The sequence below is a fragment of the Cordyceps javanica genome, chromosome 3, assembly GCF_051103115.1.
Source record: "Cordyceps javanica chromosome 3, complete sequence".
In the NCBI taxonomy this organism is placed as follows: domain Eukaryota; kingdom Fungi; phylum Ascomycota; class Sordariomycetes; order Hypocreales; family Cordycipitaceae; genus Cordyceps; species Cordyceps javanica.
Window position 1 is genome coordinate 2,730,940 of NC_139297.1, and position 21,500 is coordinate 2,752,439.

The window sequence follows — 21,500 nt, forward strand, 5'->3', positions numbered from 1 at the left end:
ATGTGCTCCGTACCGAGAGCAAGTATTCAGCTAATAAGTATGGAACAATGCCAATGCAGAACCTCGCATCAACGAGAAAGGGTCGGATCCCTTGTAGGCACATTGCGGCGCATACTGTGACGTGTGGCAGCATCAGCTGCGGGCCGTTAGCTAAGAATATGCCCCCGATTTACTGGTACACCACTTATCTGGGTAATGACACTATTGTGCTCTCAACTGCCTCCAATAACGCGATCGGTTCTCCACAAAGGCGACGTTTTCTCGCCATCGATCCAGGAATAACGCAAGAGTCTAGCACGAGTTGTCACAGGCGCAACTCTGATATTGGGGGTTTCTCCGTTGGACCCCTTTTAAAAACCGGCATTGATACTTTTCGCTGTCACGGGCGTCGGAGGCTGAGACGGTGTGCCAAACAGTGCCCGAGCCGAGGGGCTGGAAACTTGGGTGTTGACCTCACCGTCAGAGAAGCGCCGTGCGGCAGCTAGCTCGAGCGACGGCCGTGGGCGGACATTCCTGCGCTCTCTTGGTCCATCTTGCCTCCTTTCAGCCAGTGTCACCTGGGCTTGCAGTTCACACCTGGCTTGAATTCAGATGCGGGGGTTCATTGCTGGTCAATCACACATGCGGATCCCCCGCTAGTCTTGCACTTGAGCCAGCCCTTTTTATGAGTATCCCGACGGAAGCCCGCTGTACTTACTTGGCTCGGAGGACTTGGCACAACGCTGAATTATTGGCATGATGTCCGTTACAGCCTGCCGACTCCTCTAGCTAGAAAGTAATCCAGTGCCTGATTCATGAGCTGCCACTGCATTCAGCATACCGTCTTGAGATGTCAAGTACTGTGAGACTGTCCGAAGGGGTATCGCAAGGACAGCTCTTGGCGCGTGCCGATAATTGGTAAGGCCATTGAAGGTAATGTCCGAGCATGATGGAGGCGAAGCTGCTCCCTCGCTTCCACCGGCTTACTCGAAACGGCGTAGCCATGCCACCACACTCCCGCTTGAACCCTGGCTGCATTAGGGCGCTACCTAAGTAGAGGATGGTGGATGGCAAGCACAGCGTGCAAACGCGGCATACATCGGGGACATGGGCAGGGTTGCAACCTGAGAGTCTGTCGCAGCAGATGGTAACTCGCTAGCCTATGTATGTATCCAGTCCATGGTTTCATAGCACTGCCGTTGGGTCAAAACTTGTTGTCAGGGGTTGGCGTGGGGAGTAAACATCGCGACCGAAATCCAGCGGAAAGAATCGTATCATGGCCTGGGAGTCAGGGCCTCTCGATGTGGTGATATCTAAGTGGTAAAAGCGGACGAACCTCTCGGAGCACCATGGCTTATCCCGATAGCGATACTAGGGTAGATAACGTCGCTGTGATGCGCGCTTATCATGGTCGGCGTGAGGTCGGAGCATGTCGCGTGGCTGGTCGCAGTACAACCGGGTTAGATAAACACAAAGATCGAGAATGGCGACCGAGGTCATCGATATCGGGTTGTCTTTGAAGCACATGTCGCAGCAAACGGTGTATGTTTTGCTTTAGGATTAGGTGGCAGAATGGATGCATTGGGCATCAGACCCTACGTAGAAGTTAGATACAGTATCAGCATCGGCAACCCCATTGATAACATCAACTGTCAACATAATTTGTCCTTTTTGCATGAGAGGAATCATTTTCTTCCCTTCAATCATCCCTGCCTGGGTCATTCATTGGTCTTTCCTACCTATCATATTTCGTTTTATGTCGTCACCCGCGTGCTTACTGGGCACCTGGCTGGCAGCTGGCAACTGACAACTGGGCATCAAACACCCCTCAATTCTGTGCTTGCACAGACATTCTCATGATCCTACGTCGCCATCGGCATTCGTTGTGACAATTTTGGTCGTATATTTCCCGTGCCAGAGTCCAGCTGACTGGTTTCCTGGCTTCACTAGCTCCGTCAGGGCAGAGCGCACTGCTATCCGTTGCTCACGCAACCCAGGCCCGGAATTTGGCCAGCCGGAAGCGCAGCACATCATACCCCCGCGTCTTGCATCAGCCAGATCATCGTCTCTGGAGAGGCTCCCTCTTTCATAACTGCCAGAGTTTCATCAGTAACTGCCCAGGCACAGGTCCAACTAGCTTCCTCGTTTGAGGGCTGAGGGCTTACACCACCATTGCGACCGTCCAAAACCCCACCGCTACTACGAGACACGTTTTAGTGGTGCGGGGAGGAAAATATAGAGCCTGCAGCCGATTCCTTGCTGTGAGCGGGCAAAGAAACACACCCCGAATCAAAGACTGCTCTCACCTATTTAATTAAGCCAATCTAACGGTACGGAGTACACGCCATATATTAGTTTGGCCCTTGAGTGCCATACATACCAGACCAGCTCGGTCGGCCAAGCTCGAAAGACGACACCCTTGGCCGAGACGGACCAGAGGTATCACGCCGTGGCTCTCCTGCCCCACCAGGCGTCAATAATAAACAGGACGGACACAGAGGTTACTGCCGTGCTGGCGAATAACTATCCAGGTTGTCCAGGACGAACACATACGGACCTTGTGGGCTGGCAGCTCGGACACGCAAGCGCCGCAGTGGCACCAGCAGCGCACAACTATCCGTACCCGTCACTGGATAGTCACGACTCACCACCAGGGTGCAATCCACTTTATTAATAGTTGGTTCGAAGGTCAAAGGCAGGGCGTGTGGGCGTGTGGGCGTGTCGCAGTTATTGGCATAACTGCTGAAGGTGTGCTTGTCAAACCTGTCTCGCAGGCTGTCAAAGCTGTCAAGCAAGGCCACAGAGAACCGCCCGGTTGCGGCACCAAGGAACTCACCAAGAACGCCTTCGGTCCGCTACGTCCCACCCAACTCTAAGGGGCGTCTTGAGCAAGAAAAACACAACGCTTTTTGATGCCCTTTGCAGGCGCAGCAGGTCCCCACTTGCAGCCGATTTGCACAGTCGTCCAGTCAATCACGACACCGGGTCGAGTCACACGTCAGGCCTGCGCAAGGTCAAGGGGGCGTGCGTCTCTTGTTTCGCTGCTGGCTAAAGTAAAAAGGGCAGCAGGTGCAAGAAAATTTGTTCGAGGGAAGCCTTAAAAACCTATACAATAGACACGACACCCCTGCCCAACACCAAGCTGAAAAGACTCGTTACGCTGTCGGTTTCTTTTTCTTAATACCCGCCCCTTCCCTCGCCATCCCACACGGCAATCTCGCTCTCAATTATTACGAAACTGCCTTGAGAGACACCCCAGCCCTGCTTGTTTGCCCTCTATCCCGCCGATTCGGAGCCAGATCCACCACGACTTGGCCACGAGCAAGATTAGTCACTTGCTCACGCACTTTTAACTTCTCGACTGACTTGGGACCTGGCTCTGTGCGCTGACTACCGATCTCCGGTCCACTTCTGCGCTCCGTCAGTGTACGGACCAAGCGGAGCACCGAGCTGCGGTCGCATTGCGACAGTCAAGAACAAAAAGAGTCACATCGGTAATAAAGCCGGGCCTTCTGCCATTGTTCTCTTTTCATCACCTTGCAACTCCTCTCGCACTTCTCCAATCCGCAGGCAGCCCGCATAACAATTGCGCGCCCAACCGTCGACATCATCCGATTAGTGGTCTGGTTCCTGTACTACGGCCCAATCTGCTCTGCTATTGCCCGATCTCCTCGCCCTGCGCCGCCTTTAGACTCGGCTCCTTGGCGGTGACGTGCTGCACCTCTCAACAAACGCGTTTGGCCGCCTATCTGGCTGGTCCTGACCCCGTCCATATCTGTTCACGCAAGTTGTTGCAATTGGGGCTCGCCCTTTGAACTTCTTTGCAGCTCTTTCTTTTCCTTCTTACACGAAACAAAGCCCTCTCCTGCCACCGTACACAGCCATGCCGCACCACCAGAGACGCAAGTCGGGCCACGGCCACAGTGGTGCCGACACCCGCAAATCCGACTCCTCCAGGCAGGTTCGCCCTACCATCTCGCGCCGATACACTCCCACTACGATACACCGCTCTTCGAGGTCTTCTCGATACGAATCATCATCAGAGGATGAGAGTTTTCCGCAATTCTGGTACGTTTTTCTGTCGCCAGTGCCAAGATGCTGCACCTCTCCACCACATGCCCCGCTAACACGATCTCTTCAGCATGTCTTGCGAGAAGCAATTCCTCCCTGCCAGTGACAACTTTCTGTACTGCTCTGAAAAGTAATTACTTCCGATGCCAAAGCACACTTATTTATGTCATATTTTCACGTACTAACGTGCTGAATTCAGCTGCCGGCGATCCGATCAATCCTCGTCGTACTCCGCCTCCTACAGCTCTTACAGCGCTGCCAACGACTACAGCCTAGCCCGTCGTCAATCATACTATGCTTCTGATACCGAACCAAAGGACATCATTCCGCAGGCCTCGCCGTCGAGACCTAACTCCATGCTTCTGGCGACGTCACCTCCCGCGACTCCCGGCACATATTACGGTTCCAAGCCGGAGTCCGCCCTCTCCGCACTCCGTTCGCTGACGGCGATCCACCCGCCCAGCCCACCGTCGCCAACCGGCAGCGCGGGCGGATTTTGGCCTTTTGGGAAAAACACTGCCACGAGCCCTAGCTCGTCGTATGCCCGCCAGCACATGCTAAGCATGGAAGCGAGTTATACTTACCACGCCTCGACCGACCGCCCACTTCCATCAAGGTCATCCCGTCCCAAGAGCAGCGAGCTCGTTACTCCTATAATCGGCAGATGAGCATGAGGCCAAACCTCAACTTGTGGCTTCGAAACAAAAAGGTGGTCGTTTCAACCAGTGGCAGCGGACGATCTGGACAGCATTGGCAAAGGATTTTTTTTAAAACTTCTCATCTCAACATATTCCATATATTCGGATCTTGACGCATTTTACGAAAGCATTCAACGAACATATTTCGAACCTTTTCTTTTGTCTTCTTCTTTGGGAGGGGCGTTTCTCGCGGAGTTGATATTCGTTTTCATTTTCTTGGTTCTTGGAGAGGTATAATGAACAGACAATGGGGACACTGGGACGAAAACTACAGCAAAGAAAACCGGGAAAATGTCGGAGTGTTACATCAAAAAAAAGAAGGCGTTTGTTATTACATTATCCATGATTTAGTTGAAAACTGAGACACCAACCTTGTTGATGCATTGCACGGAGGTAGCGTGGTGGTCTCGTGTACTCTTTCTTGGCTTCTTGAATGGCATTTTTGAGGGCAAAGACTTTAGAGTCGGGGCGTTTTTGGTAGTTTCAAGGGAACAAGGACGGCATGTGATCTTCAGTCGTTCTCTCTACATCGATGATACAAATTCGCTTTCGGCACAGCATCAGATAGTTCAACAACATGATTCAACGTTGCTGGAACCAAAATTACAATGCTGTATTCGGTTTCCATGTGACACCCAAGATCAGGGGCTCTAACAATGATAGGAGGAGACGACGAGTACTCAATTTTAGGACACGTAGGTTGTTAATGTATATACTCATCGGAATCTTATGCAAATGCAAAGGCAAGAAGAAAAGATGCGTACTGATGGAAGATACACGACATCAGTACAGAGAAGAGCAAGGGTACTTGAAGTCAACTCGCAGAAGATGCCATATATGGAAAAAAAAAACACGAAAAGCCAAAGAACGAAGAAACAAACAACGAAAAGGGAGCTCGCCGCCGTTCCGAGCCAGCATCCTCCTCTTTTTAAGTATCCCATGCTCCCCTAGCAAGAAAATGTGAAGAAAAAAAAAAGAAGAAAAAGGACCAAAACAAGGCTTTGTTTGGAGAAGGAAAAAAAGCTCTTGTTTCAATTTTTTTTGAAACAATTAAGTACTACAACAAATGCATATTCTGTCATTCTGCATTCCACCTCCCCCCCTCTCCCTCGCCGACAAACACAGACCAAGCAAGGCTCACAGGACATGCTGCTATTGCGGGCGCGAGCTAGCCATTTCACCATACCGTCCACGGTTCTTGGTGGTATCGTAAGCCTGCAGCACACGGGTCTGGCTCTCATCGGCCTGGGAGAAGGCGTAGCCGCGCTGCTTCCGCATACGCTGCACTTGGCGGACCTTGCGAATGGCCTTTTGGAATTGCTCCATTCTATTCGCCAACGATGGTTAGTAAGAGAAAATATCACCAGGCGGAAGATTGGAAACGAAAACGGGCAGGCGGGGGAGACTAACCTAGGTCGGTAATCTTGAATGTTATACTTTTGAATCTCTTGGATGTGGTGGTACGTCTGGGGGCGGTACATGCGCTTGGCGTACTTCCAGGCAAAGTCGCGGAGCAGGCAGAGGCTGGCGAGCGCAATCGTTTGCAGCCAGAAGATAGGGCTAGAGTAGAGACGCGGGACAACGCCGTGATACTCGGCCGAGATAGGGATCATTGGCGCGACAGTGCCGTAGGCGGCGATGAAGACGTACCAGACGGCCATGCTGCCGGGGATGGCCATGACGTGGTACTTTGTCCAGTTGTTGGTGACGAGGGCGGCCTTGCCGAGGACGGTGAGCAGGACGGCGCCGTAAAGCGCCGTGCCCCAGACCCAGTGGCCGGCCGTCTTGCCGTCGCCCTGGACCAGGTCGCCGTACCATATGAGCTCGGCGAAGACGTACAGCACGATGGAGTGGTACACGGCGTTGGCGATCCACTGCCAAAAGACCTTGATCTTGAAGGACAGGTTCTGCTGGCCCATGGTGTACAGCTGCGGGTACCGGTCGAGCAGCCGCGCCGAGATGAACTGGTCCAGGATGCCAATCGCCAGCGGCGGGAACACGGTGTAGAAGACGTTGTAAAAGGACAGGGTCCACGACTCGTAGATGACCTGCCCGGAGAAGACGTTTTGAAAGGCATACCAGAACTGAGTCAGATACAGAGCGATATTCTTGTAAAAGGAAAACAGAATGGTCTTGCTGATGCGCTGGTAGCTCCACGCGCCGTGCACCAGGAGCAGCTTGCGGAGATAGCGGAACTGCCCGATGGCCACATCGGCGCTGCGCGCCGCCTGCAGGCCCTCGACACCGCTGATGCCTACGCCGATGTGCGCAGCCTGGATCATGGACACGTCGTTGGCCCCGTCGCCGATGGCGAGGAGGATGGAACTTCGCTGGTACTTCTTGACAAGCTTGACGACCAGGGCTTTTTGCAGCGGAGAGACGCGGCAGCAAATCACCGCCTTGCACATGATGGCGAGTTTGAGGAACAGCTGCTCCAGGTCCTTCTCGAGGGCAAATGTCAGCGACTTGCCGTCAATCACGAGAGCCAGCGTCTCCATCTCGATGGTACCGTCGCCTTGTGTGCGGATGGCGTCGAGCTTCTTCTGGAGGTTGTCCCGGGTTGCTTCAGCAGTCTCTTCATTAACAATTAGGAGCATCATGTCTTCGCTGAGAAGCTTGCAACTCATGCCAATGTTGATGGCTGTTTCTTGCCGATCGCCAGTGAGAACCCAGACTTTAATGTTGGCCTCTTGGAGCGTGTGGATGGTCTCAGGAACACCGTCCTGGAGACGATCCTCAATAGCAGTCGCGCCGAGCAGGGTAAAGTCATGCTCGATAATCTCTGCGGCCTTGTCCAGCTCGTCGGCACGGTTACCGCCGACAGTCGTGGCGGCTGTCTCGAAGATGCGATGCCACTCTTGGAATTCCTGTTCCGGAATCTCTCGCATGGCCAAGCACAGCGTTCGCAGACCTTCAGAGGCATATTCCTCCAGGTGACGCAAGGTGGCATCCACATGCGTGTTCTGGTCGTGTAGACGTTCCAGAATGACCGTATCAGCACCCTTACAGTAGCAGCGAATTTTTCCGTCGGGGCAGCGGTAAATTGCCGACATTCTTTTACGGGTAGAGTTGAACTCGCAGACGGCCAGAAGCTCATACTCTAGCTCCTGCCCGCCAACTTCAATGATAACCGCCTTGGGCTTACGAGCAAAGAATGTGTACCCAAGGGTCTTTGCGCCGTCGACCAGCGCGCCTTCGTCGGGAGAAGCTGCTTGGTACTTGATTCTGCCCTTTTCGTCCACCTCTGGAATAACGGTGTGGCAAGTGGCCAGGAGCGCAAGGAAGTGGTCGATTGCCTCTGCGGTATAGTGGCCCTCTGCCAGATTGGATCTTAGACGCTTGAAGTCATGGATTCCAGTCTCAATGTCATCCGCAGAGGTGGCCCGTCGGTCCTCGGGAACATCATCTGAGTACATGATGCCACCAATAGAGCACTGCTTGAACTCCATCATGTTGCAAGTCAGAGTGCCAGTCTTGTCGGAAAATACATATTCAACCATGCCCAACTCCTCGACCAAGCTAGACGTTCGACAAGTCGCAGGGGTATCCGTCTTGTCGTAGTACATGTCGAGGTCATCATTGATGAGGATGGCGTGCCAATATTTTACCAGTTCGACAGTGACAAACAGAGAGATGGGAACGAGGGCAGAGAAGAGGACCCAGTATGTAACCATGTCTTTGAAGAATGTCTTGAGAGCGATTCCAACACCGGAGATCTTGTCCAGATAAAGGTAGCCGTAGTGATCGCCGCTGACTTGGCGCGTCACCAAGTCACCAACCGTACAAGCAGCGCTGAGGACGAGAAGCATGCCAACCAGAATAAGTACAAGCGAGTTGACCTGTCTCTCAACCTTGGTTCGCTTGATGGGTGCAGCTGTCGCATTGCGCATCAGCTTCGTTTCGTGGCCCGTAAACACGACAACACCGTGAATCCAAGGAGTATTTCTCAAGGTAGCACCACGAAGGACAAGTTGCTCCGGGTTCAAGGCAAGCTCACGCTCGCCGCCCCCCGATTGCATAGTTAGAGTGGCCTCGTAGGTATAAAGACTGCTGTTTGGTTGTTCAGACTTGATACGACCTGTCAGACGGCTCAGCTCGCTGGGGGAGACCATGGTTGAGGTCTCTGGAAGTGCCTGCTTGATTTTGAGATTGGTTTCGCCATCAAGGTTTGCTGTTTCAATGTAGCAGAGACCCTCAGGTTCTGAACTGGCCAAGAGAACCAGATCCGCGGGAAAGGGCTCCTCCGATTCGACTCGAACGACGTCACCGACGGCCACGTTGATCCATTTCGTTTCCGTGAAGCTGGAGCCTCGGAGCACCTGCGCTTTCGAGGTGTTGAGCGCGTTATCGGCCTGTTTTCTTCGGTAGTCTTCCACTAATTCTTTACCAGCAGAAATCAGCAGCACAATAAGCAGTGGGGCAATGGTCGTGTATCGATTCGTGGGCGAAAGACCTGGGATTTGTTGTAGCGCCGCCGTGAATAAGAAGAAGACGTTGGCGACTTTGGAGAATTGCTCAAAGAGAAACTTTGGCAGAAAGGTGGCAAAGTTGTACTTGGCCGTAGAGATGTGGTTGTCCACGTACTTGGTCTCGGCGTTTGCGGGAGGGTTGTTGAGATAGATGATTCTAGGGCCTAGGGTTGAAGGATCTGGTTTGCGGGAGCCGAAGCCGAATTTGAAGTTTCCTAGATCGAAGCCGCCGCCGCCGCCGCCAGCTTGTTTTTGCTGGGAAGGGGACGCACCGTCAGCTCTGTCGTGGCCCCCCTCGGTCAGTGGCAGATCCATCTCGGAATAGCCTTGACCACGGCCCATTCTATTTCGGAAGCGCCCAAGAAAGCCCCCGCCAAGGCTCAGGACGCTGTTGCGATTGCGCGCATTTTGCCTGGCGGCGGCAGAGGGGCCGCCCAGAGTCGAGGACCCGTCATTTTGGTAGTAAGATGCGCGGTCGGAGGGATAGTCGTCCAGGTCGTCGGCATAGCGCTGGTAGTTGCCCAGCTCGGACGTCTGGCTGTACTGCCGGCTCATGTAGGGGCCGCTGGCGTCGAGGCGGGAGGAGGAGGAGGAGGGGTGTTGCTGTCCAGTGCCAGCACCGGGCGGGCGGTTCGGAGAGCTGTGCGTGCCGGATGCGCCCACGAAGTCGTCATAGGACACGGAGGGGCGGCTGGGGGCCCCTTGGGCCTGGTTGTAGTTTCTCAGGAGATCGTCGTCGTTTAGCGCAGACCGCTGGCCCTGGCTGTAGACGGGCTGTTCGTTGTCGAGGTCCAGCAGCAGGTCGTCGCCATTGTGCGACGAGCCACCATGGGGACCTCGAGGAGGTCGTCCAGCCATGCTGGGGGGCAGCGCGGGTGTGGTGAGCTCTGGGCGCGGGACACGGAGCTCATGCGAATATCAACGCGGGACTGGCGGGGAAGTGTGGGCAAAGCTTCGTGTGTAGGAGAGCAGGTTTCTAGGTTTTTTTCCCCGTCGCGCGGCGGAATGGCGAAGGCGAGGAGTCGATGGGATGAGGCAGACGGACGGGCGGACGGGCGTTGGGTCGCGGGAATGGATCGTCAACCTGCGACGTTGAAGCTGCTAGGAAGCACAGCCTCCTTGGTTGCGTGAGCTTGCGGCTAGCCCAGTATGGCTGGCTGGCTGGCTGGCAGGCTGGCTGGCAAGCTGGCTGCCAGCAGTAGTGTGGTTTTGTATGCGATGATTGCTCAGAGCTGGGGCCTGGCTGAATGAGCGAGGAGACTCTGTTTGGTATCAGACTTGAGAACAAAGAACTTTTTTCTTTTTCTTTCTTTTTGTGCCAGTTGTCAAACAGTCTAAAATTGGGCGAGCCCGGCAGAACCGCCGCGTCTGCATAGGTTGGTAGGTAACGCTTGCTCCAGCCACACTTGGAAGGGGGTTGGCTGGCCTAGCTCTAGCTCAATCGTTGTCAAGTAGGTAGGCAGGTAAGCAGTTCTTTTTTTTTTATTGCCTTGCCCGATTCACGTCCAACGCAGCATTTTAGTTAGGGGGACTTGGGATGATGAGTACATACTACAGGCCCTCTTCTACGGCACTGACGCAGGGGGCGGGTTGGCCAGGGGCTATTTTGCAGGAGGCGCTGGCGGCCGCTGAGCCACACCATTTCGCCACGTTCCCGCCTGTGGCTTTCCTACTTGGCCGTTGACGGGATATTAACCGCCTGGTGAAACATGCGAGTAGCATTCCAGTCCAGCCAGCGGGTGTGCTAAACAAATACAGCAAAGGGGACCACGGTATCATTTGCCCATCGCTTACCATGACGTTCGTCATGTGCTGGTTATCCAGTCGTCTTGTTGCATTATAGCCGCATACCGTGGAACACGCGCAAAGATGATATAAATGGGACCACCACTGCAGCAAATGTAATAGTGCAGACTATTATTTGTTCAATTTGTTTACTTGTTCGTTGATTATCATTAAATATCCACCCATTTCTTCCAGGAAATCTGTTGCACAGCCAAAGCGCCTCCAGATCCCCTTAGAGCGATGCCTTGGACGGCGTCTTCTTGTCCAGCCACTCGCTCACGATGCTGTTGACCTCGTCCGCCTTCTCGACCAGCGCCCAGTGGCTCGCGTCGACCTCGGCCTTGGTGAGGTCCTCAAACTGGTCGTCCATGGACTGGGCCAGGGCGGGCGGCAGCGCCGCGTCCCTGCTCGCGGCGATGAAGAGCGACGGCACGGCCACCTTGCTCGGCCCCCGGGCCGCCAGCTCCTGGTCGGCCTCGAAGTTGAGGCGGCGCGTGCGGTACCAGTTGAGCGGCCCGCGCATCTCGGGGGCCGCCTGGCGCGCGTACTCGTCGGCGTAGAAGTCGAGCTCCTCGGCGGACAGCAGCGGCGAGGGGCCGAGGCGGTCGAGGTTCTCAAAGACGACGCCCTGGCTCACGCGCATGCCCACCTCGCCGTCGGGGCCCTGGCCGCCGTACATGGCGTTGAGCAGCTTGCGGAGGCTGTCGCGGCCCTGGATCTTGGCCTCGACGTCGGGCCCGCCAAACTGCAGCTGGTACTTGAAGTTGGTCAGGATGCCCGCCTTGATCAGGTCCTCGAGCGGCGTGTACTGCGCGCCGGCCTTCATGTACGGCGTGCACACCACAAAGGCCCGCTGCACCAGCTCCGGGTACCGGTCCACCATGCGCCAGGCGACCAGGCCGCCCCAGTCGTGGCCGCCCAGCACGATCTGGCCGTCCTGCCCGACGTACTTGCGCGCGAGCTCGGCCAGGTCCGCCGTGGTGCTCTTGAAGGTATAGTGGCTCAGGTCTTCCGGGGCCTCGGTCCGGGCGTAGCCGATGTTGTCGGGCACGATGACCTGGTAGCCGCGAGACATAAAGTACGGGACCTGGGCGCGCCAGCCGAACCCCATATCCGGGAAGCCGTGCACCAGAAGCATGGTGCCGACCTTGGCGCCCTGCGGCTCGCCGACAATGTAGTGGTACTTTTTGCCGCGGATGGTCTCGTAATGGCTTGTGACCCTCGGGTCGTTGGGCTTGAGCTTGCTCGTGTCCATGTTGGCGGCGTTTGTCGCGAGTCAAATGGGATACAGGATGATGGGATGAACAGAGGTGGAAACCGAGTGCTGTCAAGCGCCGGTATATATAACTACCAAGTACTCCGTAGAGAGAGAACTAATAAAAATCCGACTTATAAGTAGCATCTGCTAATGCTCGGTCGCCCGCAATAGATGTAACTCAATGGGTAGGGCGGGGTGTATGAGCTTTTAGTGCAAGACAGGAATCGGACTTTTGAGTTGGGTACCGTCTTCCTGGCCCCTTGTATACTGACAAACTGGGCCTCGGCAAATAATCCCGATTATGCTACTCAGTACTCCGTACTTTTGTGACGGCAACGCCCTTCCCTGTTCACTTGCTAGCTGGAAATTGTCCGATCCATGCACGGGTTTATATGTTTGGTTTGCCAAAAGCCGTACAACAATGACGTCTGCGCACACGACGGACGGACCCCTAATAACTGAACCATCAACGGCCCATAAAACTTTATCAAGACGCTGTCTTGGCCCTTACCCAGCTCCAGCTATCGAGGGAACAAGAAAGATGAGAACATTGGAAGGAAAAAAGAAGAATGCAATGTCTATAGAAAGTCGATCGACTAGAAAGGGATTTGAAAGCAGATTCACTCTATTTACTCTGGGATTCATGGGCCTGGTTTTCCAGTAACCCCGATCCCCGCGAGGGCTGGAAGCTCTCTCAGAGCCGGGACCGGAAGCCAGTTTCACGTAAATCAAATATTGTACTAGTCATTTTCCTCTGTTTTTTTCTGGTTCCTTTTCGTTCTACCAGATGAAGTAGCTTCATGGTCCGTCGCAGCAGACACACGTTCTGCCCATGATACTGACACTGCCGCATGTGTCCTCCTAATATATCACCATGTCTTCCCCATCGTGTTCCACAATGTCCCCAGCGTCATCATGGCCATCAGGCCGTGTGTCCTCCTTTTTCTTGTCCACGTCGCCGTCCACTCCCATCGGCAAGGCTGATGCTGCAGAGGCCGTCTCAGGCGGCGGGAGAGGACTGCCAGACGGTAACCGTGGTGGCTCCCGGGGCGGCGACGGCGGCCTTGGTCTGACCGGAGCGCCGTGGCGGTCGACGTGCCACTTTCGGCGTTTCTCGAATTCGCTCTCTTCACGCTGCACAAGCTCCCGCGCCTTGCTTCTCTGTTCGTCGATGATGTCTTGTTCGTCGTCCGTGCATTGCCATGGTAGGTAGTACTGCGGCAGTCTGTTAGCTCGGGGGGTGGTCCTCAATGCCGTGCTCACGCAAGGGCGACGTACAATTCTGGGCTCGGCATTGGTCTGCAAATATCTCGCCTGCGCCAGCATCTTCACGTGTCGATTACGCATCTGCATCGCAAACTTGTTAGCCAGGTAGCACGCCCCCCCTCCCCCCAAAAACCCCTGGTAAAAAGACAGCCCACGTACAACTTCCTCGTCAAATACAATCTGCTCTCTGATACGGACAGCTCTTAGCTGCGCCAGCCGCTCGGCCCGTCGCTGTCCATCCTCGGAATCCTGCTTCTGTCTGCGCTCCTGCTGACGCTTCTCAATCTCTTGCCGGCGCTTCTGCTGCGAATTGCTAGCTCCTTGGCTGAGTGTGTTCAGCAGCCCGCCAAACAGACGTCTCCCACGCTTCTTGTCCTCCTGCGTCGGGGGCCACCTTTCCGGGACAGCTGCCTCCGCTACTGCGCCTTGTCGCTCGAGCGACCGTGAGCGCCGTCTTGGTCGGTCTCGATCGTCGGAGTCGGAGTCGCGTCGGACCCGTTTCGGTATCTCGTCGCGGTCACCGGGTTCTGGAGACGTCTTTCGCTTTAATGACGGTGCATTGCGCGAGTCTGTGGTTTCCATCGCATCCTCCACCACAGCGGCCATGCTACATAGCTCAAGTCAGGAAATTGAAAAGACCTCTCAGTCCCCGCCCGGTTTGCGACCAACTGTACTTACGCCTCTGGCGACGCCATCGTTCCGCTAGCCGCGATTTTGTTGTCGAGTACCTCCTAGTCGGCGTAAAGAACGGCGCTTAGGACGCTGCGCATGTATCAATGGCGGCGGTCTTTGCGCAACATATCGTATATGCAGTCGCGCCAGCGCTGATGCCAATGTTGCGAGGGAGACCACGTAGAAAGCAAAAAAAAAAAAGTTCCGTTGGTGGCGACCAGGCAGCTGTAGCAGCGCCAAAAACGGGCTTTTTATTTAGTATTCCAGTGCTCATTAGTGGCCCCCCGCTAGCGGTTGCGTCGCCGCTGCGTCGAAGCTACCGCCTCCGCTACGTGATTGGCCAACCGCCCAAAATTCCTCTTCTCCTAGGCTGCCGAAAGGCTGAGAAATCCATCTCGGCAACACCAGCTAGATCTGCGACAGAGCTCTCTTCTCCCAACGACGACCGTTTCTCTCCCTGCAACCTCGACCACGACGTCACATACAGTGTGCTGTTCCACTCGATAGGAAGCAAATTCTCCCTCGCACCTCCGAAAAATGTCACGCCATCACCCGTAAGCGCGCACAATCCCTCCCTACAGAACATGCAGTTCGCTAACCTCGACCCTTCTTTTTTCTTGCCTTTGCCACGACCAGCGATCTCGTCATGTGCCGCAAGCAACCGGGCATCGCCATCGGTCGCGTCTGCGACAAGTGCGACGGCAAGTGCCCCGTGTGCGATTCGTACGTACGGCCGACCACGCTCGTGCGCATCTGCGACGAGTGCAGCTTCGGCAACTATCAGAACAAGTGTGTCGTCTGCGGCGGCGAGGGCATCTCTGACGCCTTCTACTGCTTCGAGTGCACGCGCCTCGAAAAGGACCGTGATGGGTGCCCCAAGATTATCAACCTGGGCAGTTCAAGAACAGATGTATGTTGGATTATCTGCCATCCCGTTTCGCTGCTTTTCTCTTCTTTGTTTTTTTTTCTTGTTCTTTGCCTGTGTCGGCTGCTAATCTGCCTTCCTTTGTACAGTTATTCTACCAGAAAAAGACAAATCGGACGCCGAATTACTAACCACGAGGCGGCTCGGGTCGGGGCACACTTCGTGGTACATTGGTAGCGATCAAGAAAAGAAAGCAAATACATTAGATTTCTGTCCGGATTTTTATTCTTTTCCTCACATGGGCTGGAGTTGGCGGCGTTTAGTTGACCACGCTGGATTATGACATATTTTTTACTACATAGACGCAGAGAAAAGCAAGCTCGGAGTGGAAAAGTCTGTTAAAAAATTTATATTGGTTCAATATGCAACTTGGTTTTCTTGCAAAGTGCAGTCTCCTGTACTTGGCAAAGTGATTTGGTCATTAGTGATACAAAGGAAAACGTTACAAAAAAATCTCCAACCAAAAAAGTTGTCCCCGTGATAAACTCCGTAAAGGATGCAGTGGCAAGATATATAATTATTGTACAGTAGATGCACGGAATGGATGGCCGATGGCTACTTAGATGTAGCTGACCTTGGTTCCCATGCCCGCCGTGGCAGCGACCTTGGCCCAGGATGCACCAAGCATGCGCTGCAGGCGCTGTCGGAGGCCCTTGTGGCCGAGCATGACGAGCAAGCTGACTATGAAGCCGAGAAGTCTCAGAACGATGACAGGGTTGCTGTTGAGCGTCTGTGCGATTTGCTCAATGACAATCTTCATGCGGTGAAAGACGGCGCTGGCACGCGCTGTGAGTGTCGGTGTCTGGCCGGAACCAGCTCTGGCGCCCGTAGGCCGAGATATTGAGCCAGATGATGGTCTCGCTGGTCGTCGTGGGCTGGGACTGGGGCTGGGGCTCGAACTCGACTCGACGCCAAAGTCGGTCTCGCTCGCGGCTTTGCGGGCCTTTTCTTCATCCAGGCGCCGTCTCTCACGCTCCTCACTCGCTTCACGCAGTCGACGGGCCTCTTCAATATCTCTTCGCAGCTGGTCCTCTTGCCGTTGACGCTCTTGACGCTCTTGGCGTTCCTTCTCCTGCTGCTCTTCCTGCAGACTTTCCAGAGCCTGGAGGAAGGCTTCGCGCCGCTCGTCGTCGAGGACGGCGCTGACGCTGATGAACTCGCGCGCATAATCCCACTCATTGTTGCGGAGCAGGACGTGCAGGGTGTACAGCTCAAGAATCTTGACGCGGGCGTTCAGGTCTCGAGGTGTGTCTGTGCCGCTGGTTCCCTTGGCCGGCGAGGCGTAGCGACTCATGCGAGGCCCTGGGGAGCGACCCCCGTTGAGCCTGTTTCCGAAATCCAAGTTTGGCGCGTTGCATGTGGCGAGATATGTCTCAAGCTTTTTTTGGTTGAGAGTCTGGTTCTGGGCATGGGCAAGCAAGAGGGTAGCACTGTGCATGGACGGGCGGTTTCTTGGTTAGTTTACAATGGACAGACGCAGAGAAATGCTGGGCAGACGCGTATGGCGCGGCGGAACTCACAGATTAATGACGACCTCTGAGTCGACATCGCCCTCGGACCCGTGATATCCATTCCTGACAATCTCCTCCCACACTGTACCCTCGCGGACCTTGGCACAGAGCGCTCTCCATTCCTGCGTGCCAAACGCAGACTTGCCCTCCTCGGGCTCCATCTCCACAATGGCATTGAGAGTGGTGAGGTACAAACTCCACACCTTGACCCTCGTGGTGCGCGAGGCACCAGAGACTGGCGTGTGCTCGCCCTCGGAGGCCGGCGTAATCAGCGGCAGGAGTGTGCTGAGGGCCTCGGGCAGACGGCGCGTCAGGAATAGAGTTGAAGCTTGGCGATATGTCTTGGAAATGTGGGACGTCTGGCGCTGCGAAGCGGGCGATGAGAAGGAGGATATGGACGGCGAGAGAAGGGAGCGCCCAAACGTGTCGCTGCTCCTAGCCGTCGCGGTCGGGCTGAGCGACGGAGGGTACGAGGCGCCTTCGAAGGACATGGCGAGCGATGAACTGGCGACTAGGCGTTGAGCATCCAATCTGCAGACAGGTAGATGGCACCGCAGGCTTGTCGTTCGACACGAGGGCGAACGTAGCGAGCCTTGATGGTGGTGGTGGTGGTGGTGCTGGCACGCTCTCCCTCCCTTGGGAGACTATGCCGAGGGCGGGTGGTTGGGAAGCTCGGCAGAGGCGGTCTCCCGGACGAGCTTATTCTGACAAACAAGTGGTGATTTGCAACCCAAGCATTTGGAGCCTAACGTGGCACAGTAAAGACTGCCGGGGAAAAAAAAATAAAGAAGGGGAGAAAGGTATTGCGGTGAATGGGGGAAGAGGAGAACAAAGAAGGAAATGTTGCTTCCCCAGCTTTGTTGAGGAGAAGCTCCGATGAGCACGCAGGGCCGTGGATGGGACGGACGCGCTCATTCTTGATCCGGCGAACATGTGCTGGCGGGCCAAAAAAATAGGTGTGGTGGGGACGGCGTCTTCGGGCTTGGTGCGTTAGTAGACATTTAGCCTCGGCAGGACTTTTTTTTTTCACCACGACGGCCACCGCCGAGTCGGAGGCTCTCCCATTTTAGGTACCAGCGGTTCGCACCGCCCAAACAAAAAGCAGCTACTCCGTACTGAGCAGGCAGACGGTTTTTTATTTGTATTTTATTTTTGGTTTTGTTTTTTGACTTTATTTTCTGTTTGTGAGGAATGGCAACCTTGATGCTGGCCCAGTAGGTGGCATACATTCAAGTACCCCGAAGCTGTCAAGGCGGGTAAGTGAGGACTTAAGTACAACCCATATGCTTACGGGTAAGTACTGAAGTTAGTACCTGGGAGCGGATCGACCGAGGCCGCTAGCGAAGAGAGAGTACACAAGCTCTCCAATGCCGGGGCGCGCCCCGTGTCTAAATATCTGATGGCACATGTTAGCAGGTAACTTTCTTCAAGCTGGACCTTCACACCATAAATCAAGTACATTCCCAACCTCCGCTATCCGACCTCGCTTATACGCCCGACTGACCGGGCGAGCCTCCTGCCCATCGTCGTCAACATCCATCCAGCTCAGCCGGCCAAACCCACTCGCCCCAACCCACGGAGATTAGACTCCTCTTCTAGAAATGGCGCTGGCACATCAATGCATCTCCTCTCCCCTCCTTTGGACACGGGCGTCTGTGCAGTGTTGTTACTCGGTAGCGTCAATGCATTCCAGACGGCGCGCCGTCGTGCCTTGAATCTGTATTCTTCCACCGTTGACGAGGCACCAGTAAGTAGGCCAGCAAATGCCAAGTACAATAGGTCGTGGGCACCTGTACCTCCGTTGCTGATTACGCTGCAAGCTCTTCGCTTCTTGGAGGTAAGAGCTCTTGCAGCGTCTCTGGCAGAGAAACGTTCGCGCCGCTTTTGAAATCGCCGAGTTTCAAAAATTCAGCTTCTTCTAGACTGTCGACCCAGGGATTGCAGCGAAGGGCCTGCTGGCAGTAGCCCGTGGAGCCGTCTTATACGCTGCCGCTTTCGCCATGAGGGCTTTCGGCAGTGTGTGTGTGTAAACTTTGTATAGCCGCCGTTGGTAACGTCATGACTGTCTCCCTTGCCCATGAGTTTATAAGCAAAAACAAAGCAACCTCACGGGCCATGTTAGATGCTCATCTCGTTACGGTCATCTGGCGAGTGGCCGCCGATGCCAAATCCACGACTCGGGATTCCGCTGGGCCCGCGGCCGTCAAGCGTGACCCCTTGAACGGCAGCCCGTTGGAAAAGAAAGTTGATTCTATCCGTCCAACCACTTTACTATATTCAGTAGGCGCGCTACACTTTGTCTTCTAGCTTCATGCAACCGTTGGACAATGTCCATCAACCCTTATGCGGCAGATCATGGCAGCGCCCGTTGATGAACTCCATCCCCCGCACTATTCGACGAGGTGAATGATGGACAATAAAACTCAGTTTAGTCGAGGCGCAAGTCCACAACTCACGTCAGACCGCTAATTGGCACTTCTTTATGTCTTGCGCCGCTTGCAAGTGACGTACCGTTGTGTAACACTCACTGTCCGGGGTCGGTACCTACTAGCCCACCATGCTCGGCTAGCATTGGCATGTACTCCTGCAACGGACAAGCACAGCAGGCGCCAAACAACTCATGCCTCGACTCAGGCAGCCTATGTATAATTTGTACTAAATACAAATGAATATATGTATTTACAAAATCGTCATTGAACAACCCCCATGTGATATCATGTCTTCTCATACAGGCTCCCTCCCCGTTCCCCATCAAAAACGCCGCCATGTCAAAAGAGATACTTGTGAGGCATGTAGTGCCACCGTGTTACGTGACGGTGCTTTGTCGACAGTGGCTTCTCCTTGGCGAGCGCCTCAGTGACGCTGCTTCGTCATCTTCGTCATCGCGTGCCATGATGATGCTCTCTTCACGCTCAATGATGGAATGTGCGGATCCGGCCAGCTGCGACTCGGCGATCCAGCCTGCCTCGACGCCGAAGCAAACCACGTCCGCCGCACAGCTAAAGCATGGCACGTCATCGCTGGCGTCGGGGTTCAGATATTTCCACAACTCTTGCGTTGTGGAACGGAAACTCGTCAGGGCCCTCTTGTCGCCCTTGAAGTTGCTGACCAGGTACGAGTACAGGTACGCCAGCCACAGCACGTTGGTGTACGGCGCAAAGACGTCCCACGACAGAGGCCCGTCAATTCCCTTTGCGTACGGCGTTGCATGTTCCGCGGGCGGCAGACAGACACGGTCCGCTCGCAGTAGAAATGACCTCATCTGTCGGTACACATTACACTGTGGCGCATGCGTGCTCGTGAAGAAGCTGAGGTCTCTTTCCAGATCGTTTGATACAGGGACTGCATAGTCGATGGATAAATCCTCTGCTCTTGATAGACCATAGTCCAAAATCGTAATATCCAGCCCCGAATTGCCGTAAAATTGGCCTTGGGGCTCGGGTGGCCAGGCACGTGGCCCGTGAACCTGCCGGATACACAAATTGCTCTCATGAAGATCGCGATGCTTTGGTGCCCTCGTTAGCGCTTCTTCGTTGCAGCGGAGATCCTTGTCGCCATCGTAGAGCAGTACGAACCTCAAACATGGCTAAATCTTCGGCTCGCCCGAGTGCGACCGCCACCAGAAAGAAAATGTCCCACAGTTGGCTCTCCGTCGTCAGCTTCCAGTCCTCGAGCGCGACGCCCGCATCGCCGAGCTCCACCACGAGAAACCGCGTGTCGTCTAGATAACGGCTCGGAGAGGGGTAGAACTGTGCGCGGCCCGGGTCCTGCCGCTTCATGCGGCGCTGGAATACTTGGTGCGTCTCCAGCAGCTGCCGTGTGGCTTTGCCCTGCACGACATAGCGCTCCTTGTAGACGACAAAGCCCGGAATGTCGGCGAGCCACTCGGATATTTGCAGCTCGCCGTCAATGTCCTCCTCGGCGTGCGGCTCCTCGTCGACCAGTTTTGCGCGCTCCTGTGCTTTTGTTTGTGCCTTGATGGGGGAGTGCAGCCGGATCACTTTGATGATGCTGGAACCGCGGTCGTTGGTGACGCGGTAGACTTCGGCGTACGAGGCCTCGGCGATTTTTTCTATGCGGTCACCGTGGGGGCAGACATCCTCCCACGACAGTATTCGGAGAGATGTGTCGGGAGAGCTTTCTTCTTCGAATGGCTTATCCTTTTCCGATTCGAGGTCTTCCTCTATACCACGAAATGGTGGTGTGGTGACTTTGGGCTCACTGGCTATAGACGCCTCCTCTTGTCTTACTTGCTTTGACAATTGAGAGCTGGACCTTGGTGATTGTCCTGCCTCTTCATCGCCTTCTCGGATTTGAATTTCAGAGAGCTGCTCAGTCAAGTCTTTCACCGTCACCGGCCCAGGGTCTTTGGGTTTGGTTGCTGCTTTTCTAGCAGGCGGCTTGCGCATTGGGCTCTGTGGTAACTCGGCAAAGAGCCTTTCGGCTTTTGATGCCTTTGATTGCTTGCCGTACGTGGCTTTTCTCGGCATTTTGTCGTCGTGGTGCGTTTACTATCAAGACAGTATAGCCGGTGTCGATATGGCGTTGTGAGGCCGTCCAGATACCACGTCTGGTTGACAGGGCAACCATGACGGGAGCAGCGCGTCAGGCGCGACAGGTTGCGCGCGAGATGCTGTCTTTGTTCAACTTTGGAGGTTCCGACGTCACTATCGTAAGGCTCCATATATGTTCTTTTCTTTTTTCTTTTTTTACCCTACTTGTTCTTTTTTATACATTCAATTACCTGGTAATTGCGTGTCGGACTTGGTCACATCCACCAACGCCAGGGTGTTTGTGACAGCTCCTATACTCCCTGGCTGGCTAGGCAAACCAATAGTCTCAATTGGGCGGATATAAAATGATCTT

The 21,500-nt window shown here is 54.7% G+C and overlaps 7 protein-coding genes across 7 annotated transcripts; 2 read left to right on the forward strand and 5 right to left on the reverse strand.

Annotated features, from left to right (window-relative positions):
- Positions 1 to 3,862: 3,862 nt before the first annotated feature.
- On the forward strand, positions 3,863 to 4,718 carry V2A60_005037 (uncharacterized protein; the record flags this gene model as incomplete). The annotated part of the gene is made up of 3 exons (XM_083256350.1): positions 3,863 to 4,047; positions 4,121 to 4,180; positions 4,250 to 4,718. The coding sequence occupies 3 exons, from the start codon at positions 3,863 to 3,865 to the stop codon at positions 4,716 to 4,718; spliced, it is 714 nt and encodes a 237-aa protein (XP_083112476.1).
- Positions 4,719 to 5,900: 1,182 nt separating this feature from the next.
- V2A60_005038 (aminophospholipid-translocating P4-type ATPase DRS2) lies at positions 5,901 to 10,075 on the reverse strand (the record flags this gene model as incomplete). Its single annotated transcript, XM_083256351.1, has 2 exons — positions 5,901 to 6,075; positions 6,159 to 10,075. The coding sequence occupies 2 exons, from the start codon at positions 10,073 to 10,075 to the stop codon at positions 5,901 to 5,903; spliced, it is 4,092 nt and encodes a 1,363-aa protein (XP_083112477.1).
- A 1,159-nt stretch (positions 10,076 to 11,234) lies between these two features.
- Positions 11,235 to 12,257, reverse strand: V2A60_005039 (alpha/beta fold hydrolase; the record flags this gene model as incomplete). Its single annotated transcript, XM_083256352.1, has 1 exon — positions 11,235 to 12,257. The coding sequence occupies one exon, from the start codon at positions 12,255 to 12,257 to the stop codon at positions 11,235 to 11,237; it is 1,023 nt and encodes a 340-aa protein (XP_083112478.1).
- Positions 12,258 to 13,121: 864 nt separating this feature from the next.
- On the reverse strand, positions 13,122 to 14,221 carry V2A60_005040 (pinin family protein; the record flags this gene model as incomplete). Its single annotated transcript, XM_083256353.1, has 4 exons — positions 13,122 to 13,475; positions 13,539 to 13,607; positions 13,686 to 14,133; positions 14,205 to 14,221. The coding sequence occupies 4 exons, from the start codon at positions 14,219 to 14,221 to the stop codon at positions 13,122 to 13,124; spliced, it is 888 nt and encodes a 295-aa protein (XP_083112479.1).
- A 561-nt stretch (positions 14,222 to 14,782) lies between these two features.
- V2A60_005041 (PHF5 family protein) lies at positions 14,783 to 15,254 on the forward strand (the record flags this gene model as incomplete). Its single annotated transcript, XM_083256354.1, has 3 exons — positions 14,783 to 14,787; positions 14,835 to 15,108; positions 15,213 to 15,254. The coding sequence occupies 3 exons, from the start codon at positions 14,783 to 14,785 to the stop codon at positions 15,252 to 15,254; spliced, it is 321 nt and encodes a 106-aa protein (XP_083112480.1).
- Positions 15,255 to 15,682: 428 nt separating this feature from the next.
- V2A60_005042 (uncharacterized protein) lies at positions 15,683 to 17,125 on the reverse strand (the record flags this gene model as incomplete). Its single annotated transcript, XM_083256355.1, has 2 exons — positions 15,683 to 16,553; positions 16,644 to 17,125. 2 exons carry the CDS (start codon positions 17,123 to 17,125, stop codon positions 15,683 to 15,685), a joined length of 1,353 nt encoding a protein of 450 aa, XP_083112481.1.
- A 2,315-nt stretch (positions 17,126 to 19,440) lies between these two features.
- Positions 19,441 to 21,124, reverse strand: V2A60_005043 (uncharacterized protein; the record flags this gene model as incomplete). The annotated part of the gene is made up of 2 exons (XM_083256356.1): positions 19,441 to 20,139; positions 20,210 to 21,124. 2 exons carry the CDS (start codon positions 21,122 to 21,124, stop codon positions 19,441 to 19,443), a joined length of 1,614 nt encoding a protein of 537 aa, XP_083112482.1.
- Between the last annotated feature and the right edge of the window lie 376 nt (positions 21,125 to 21,500).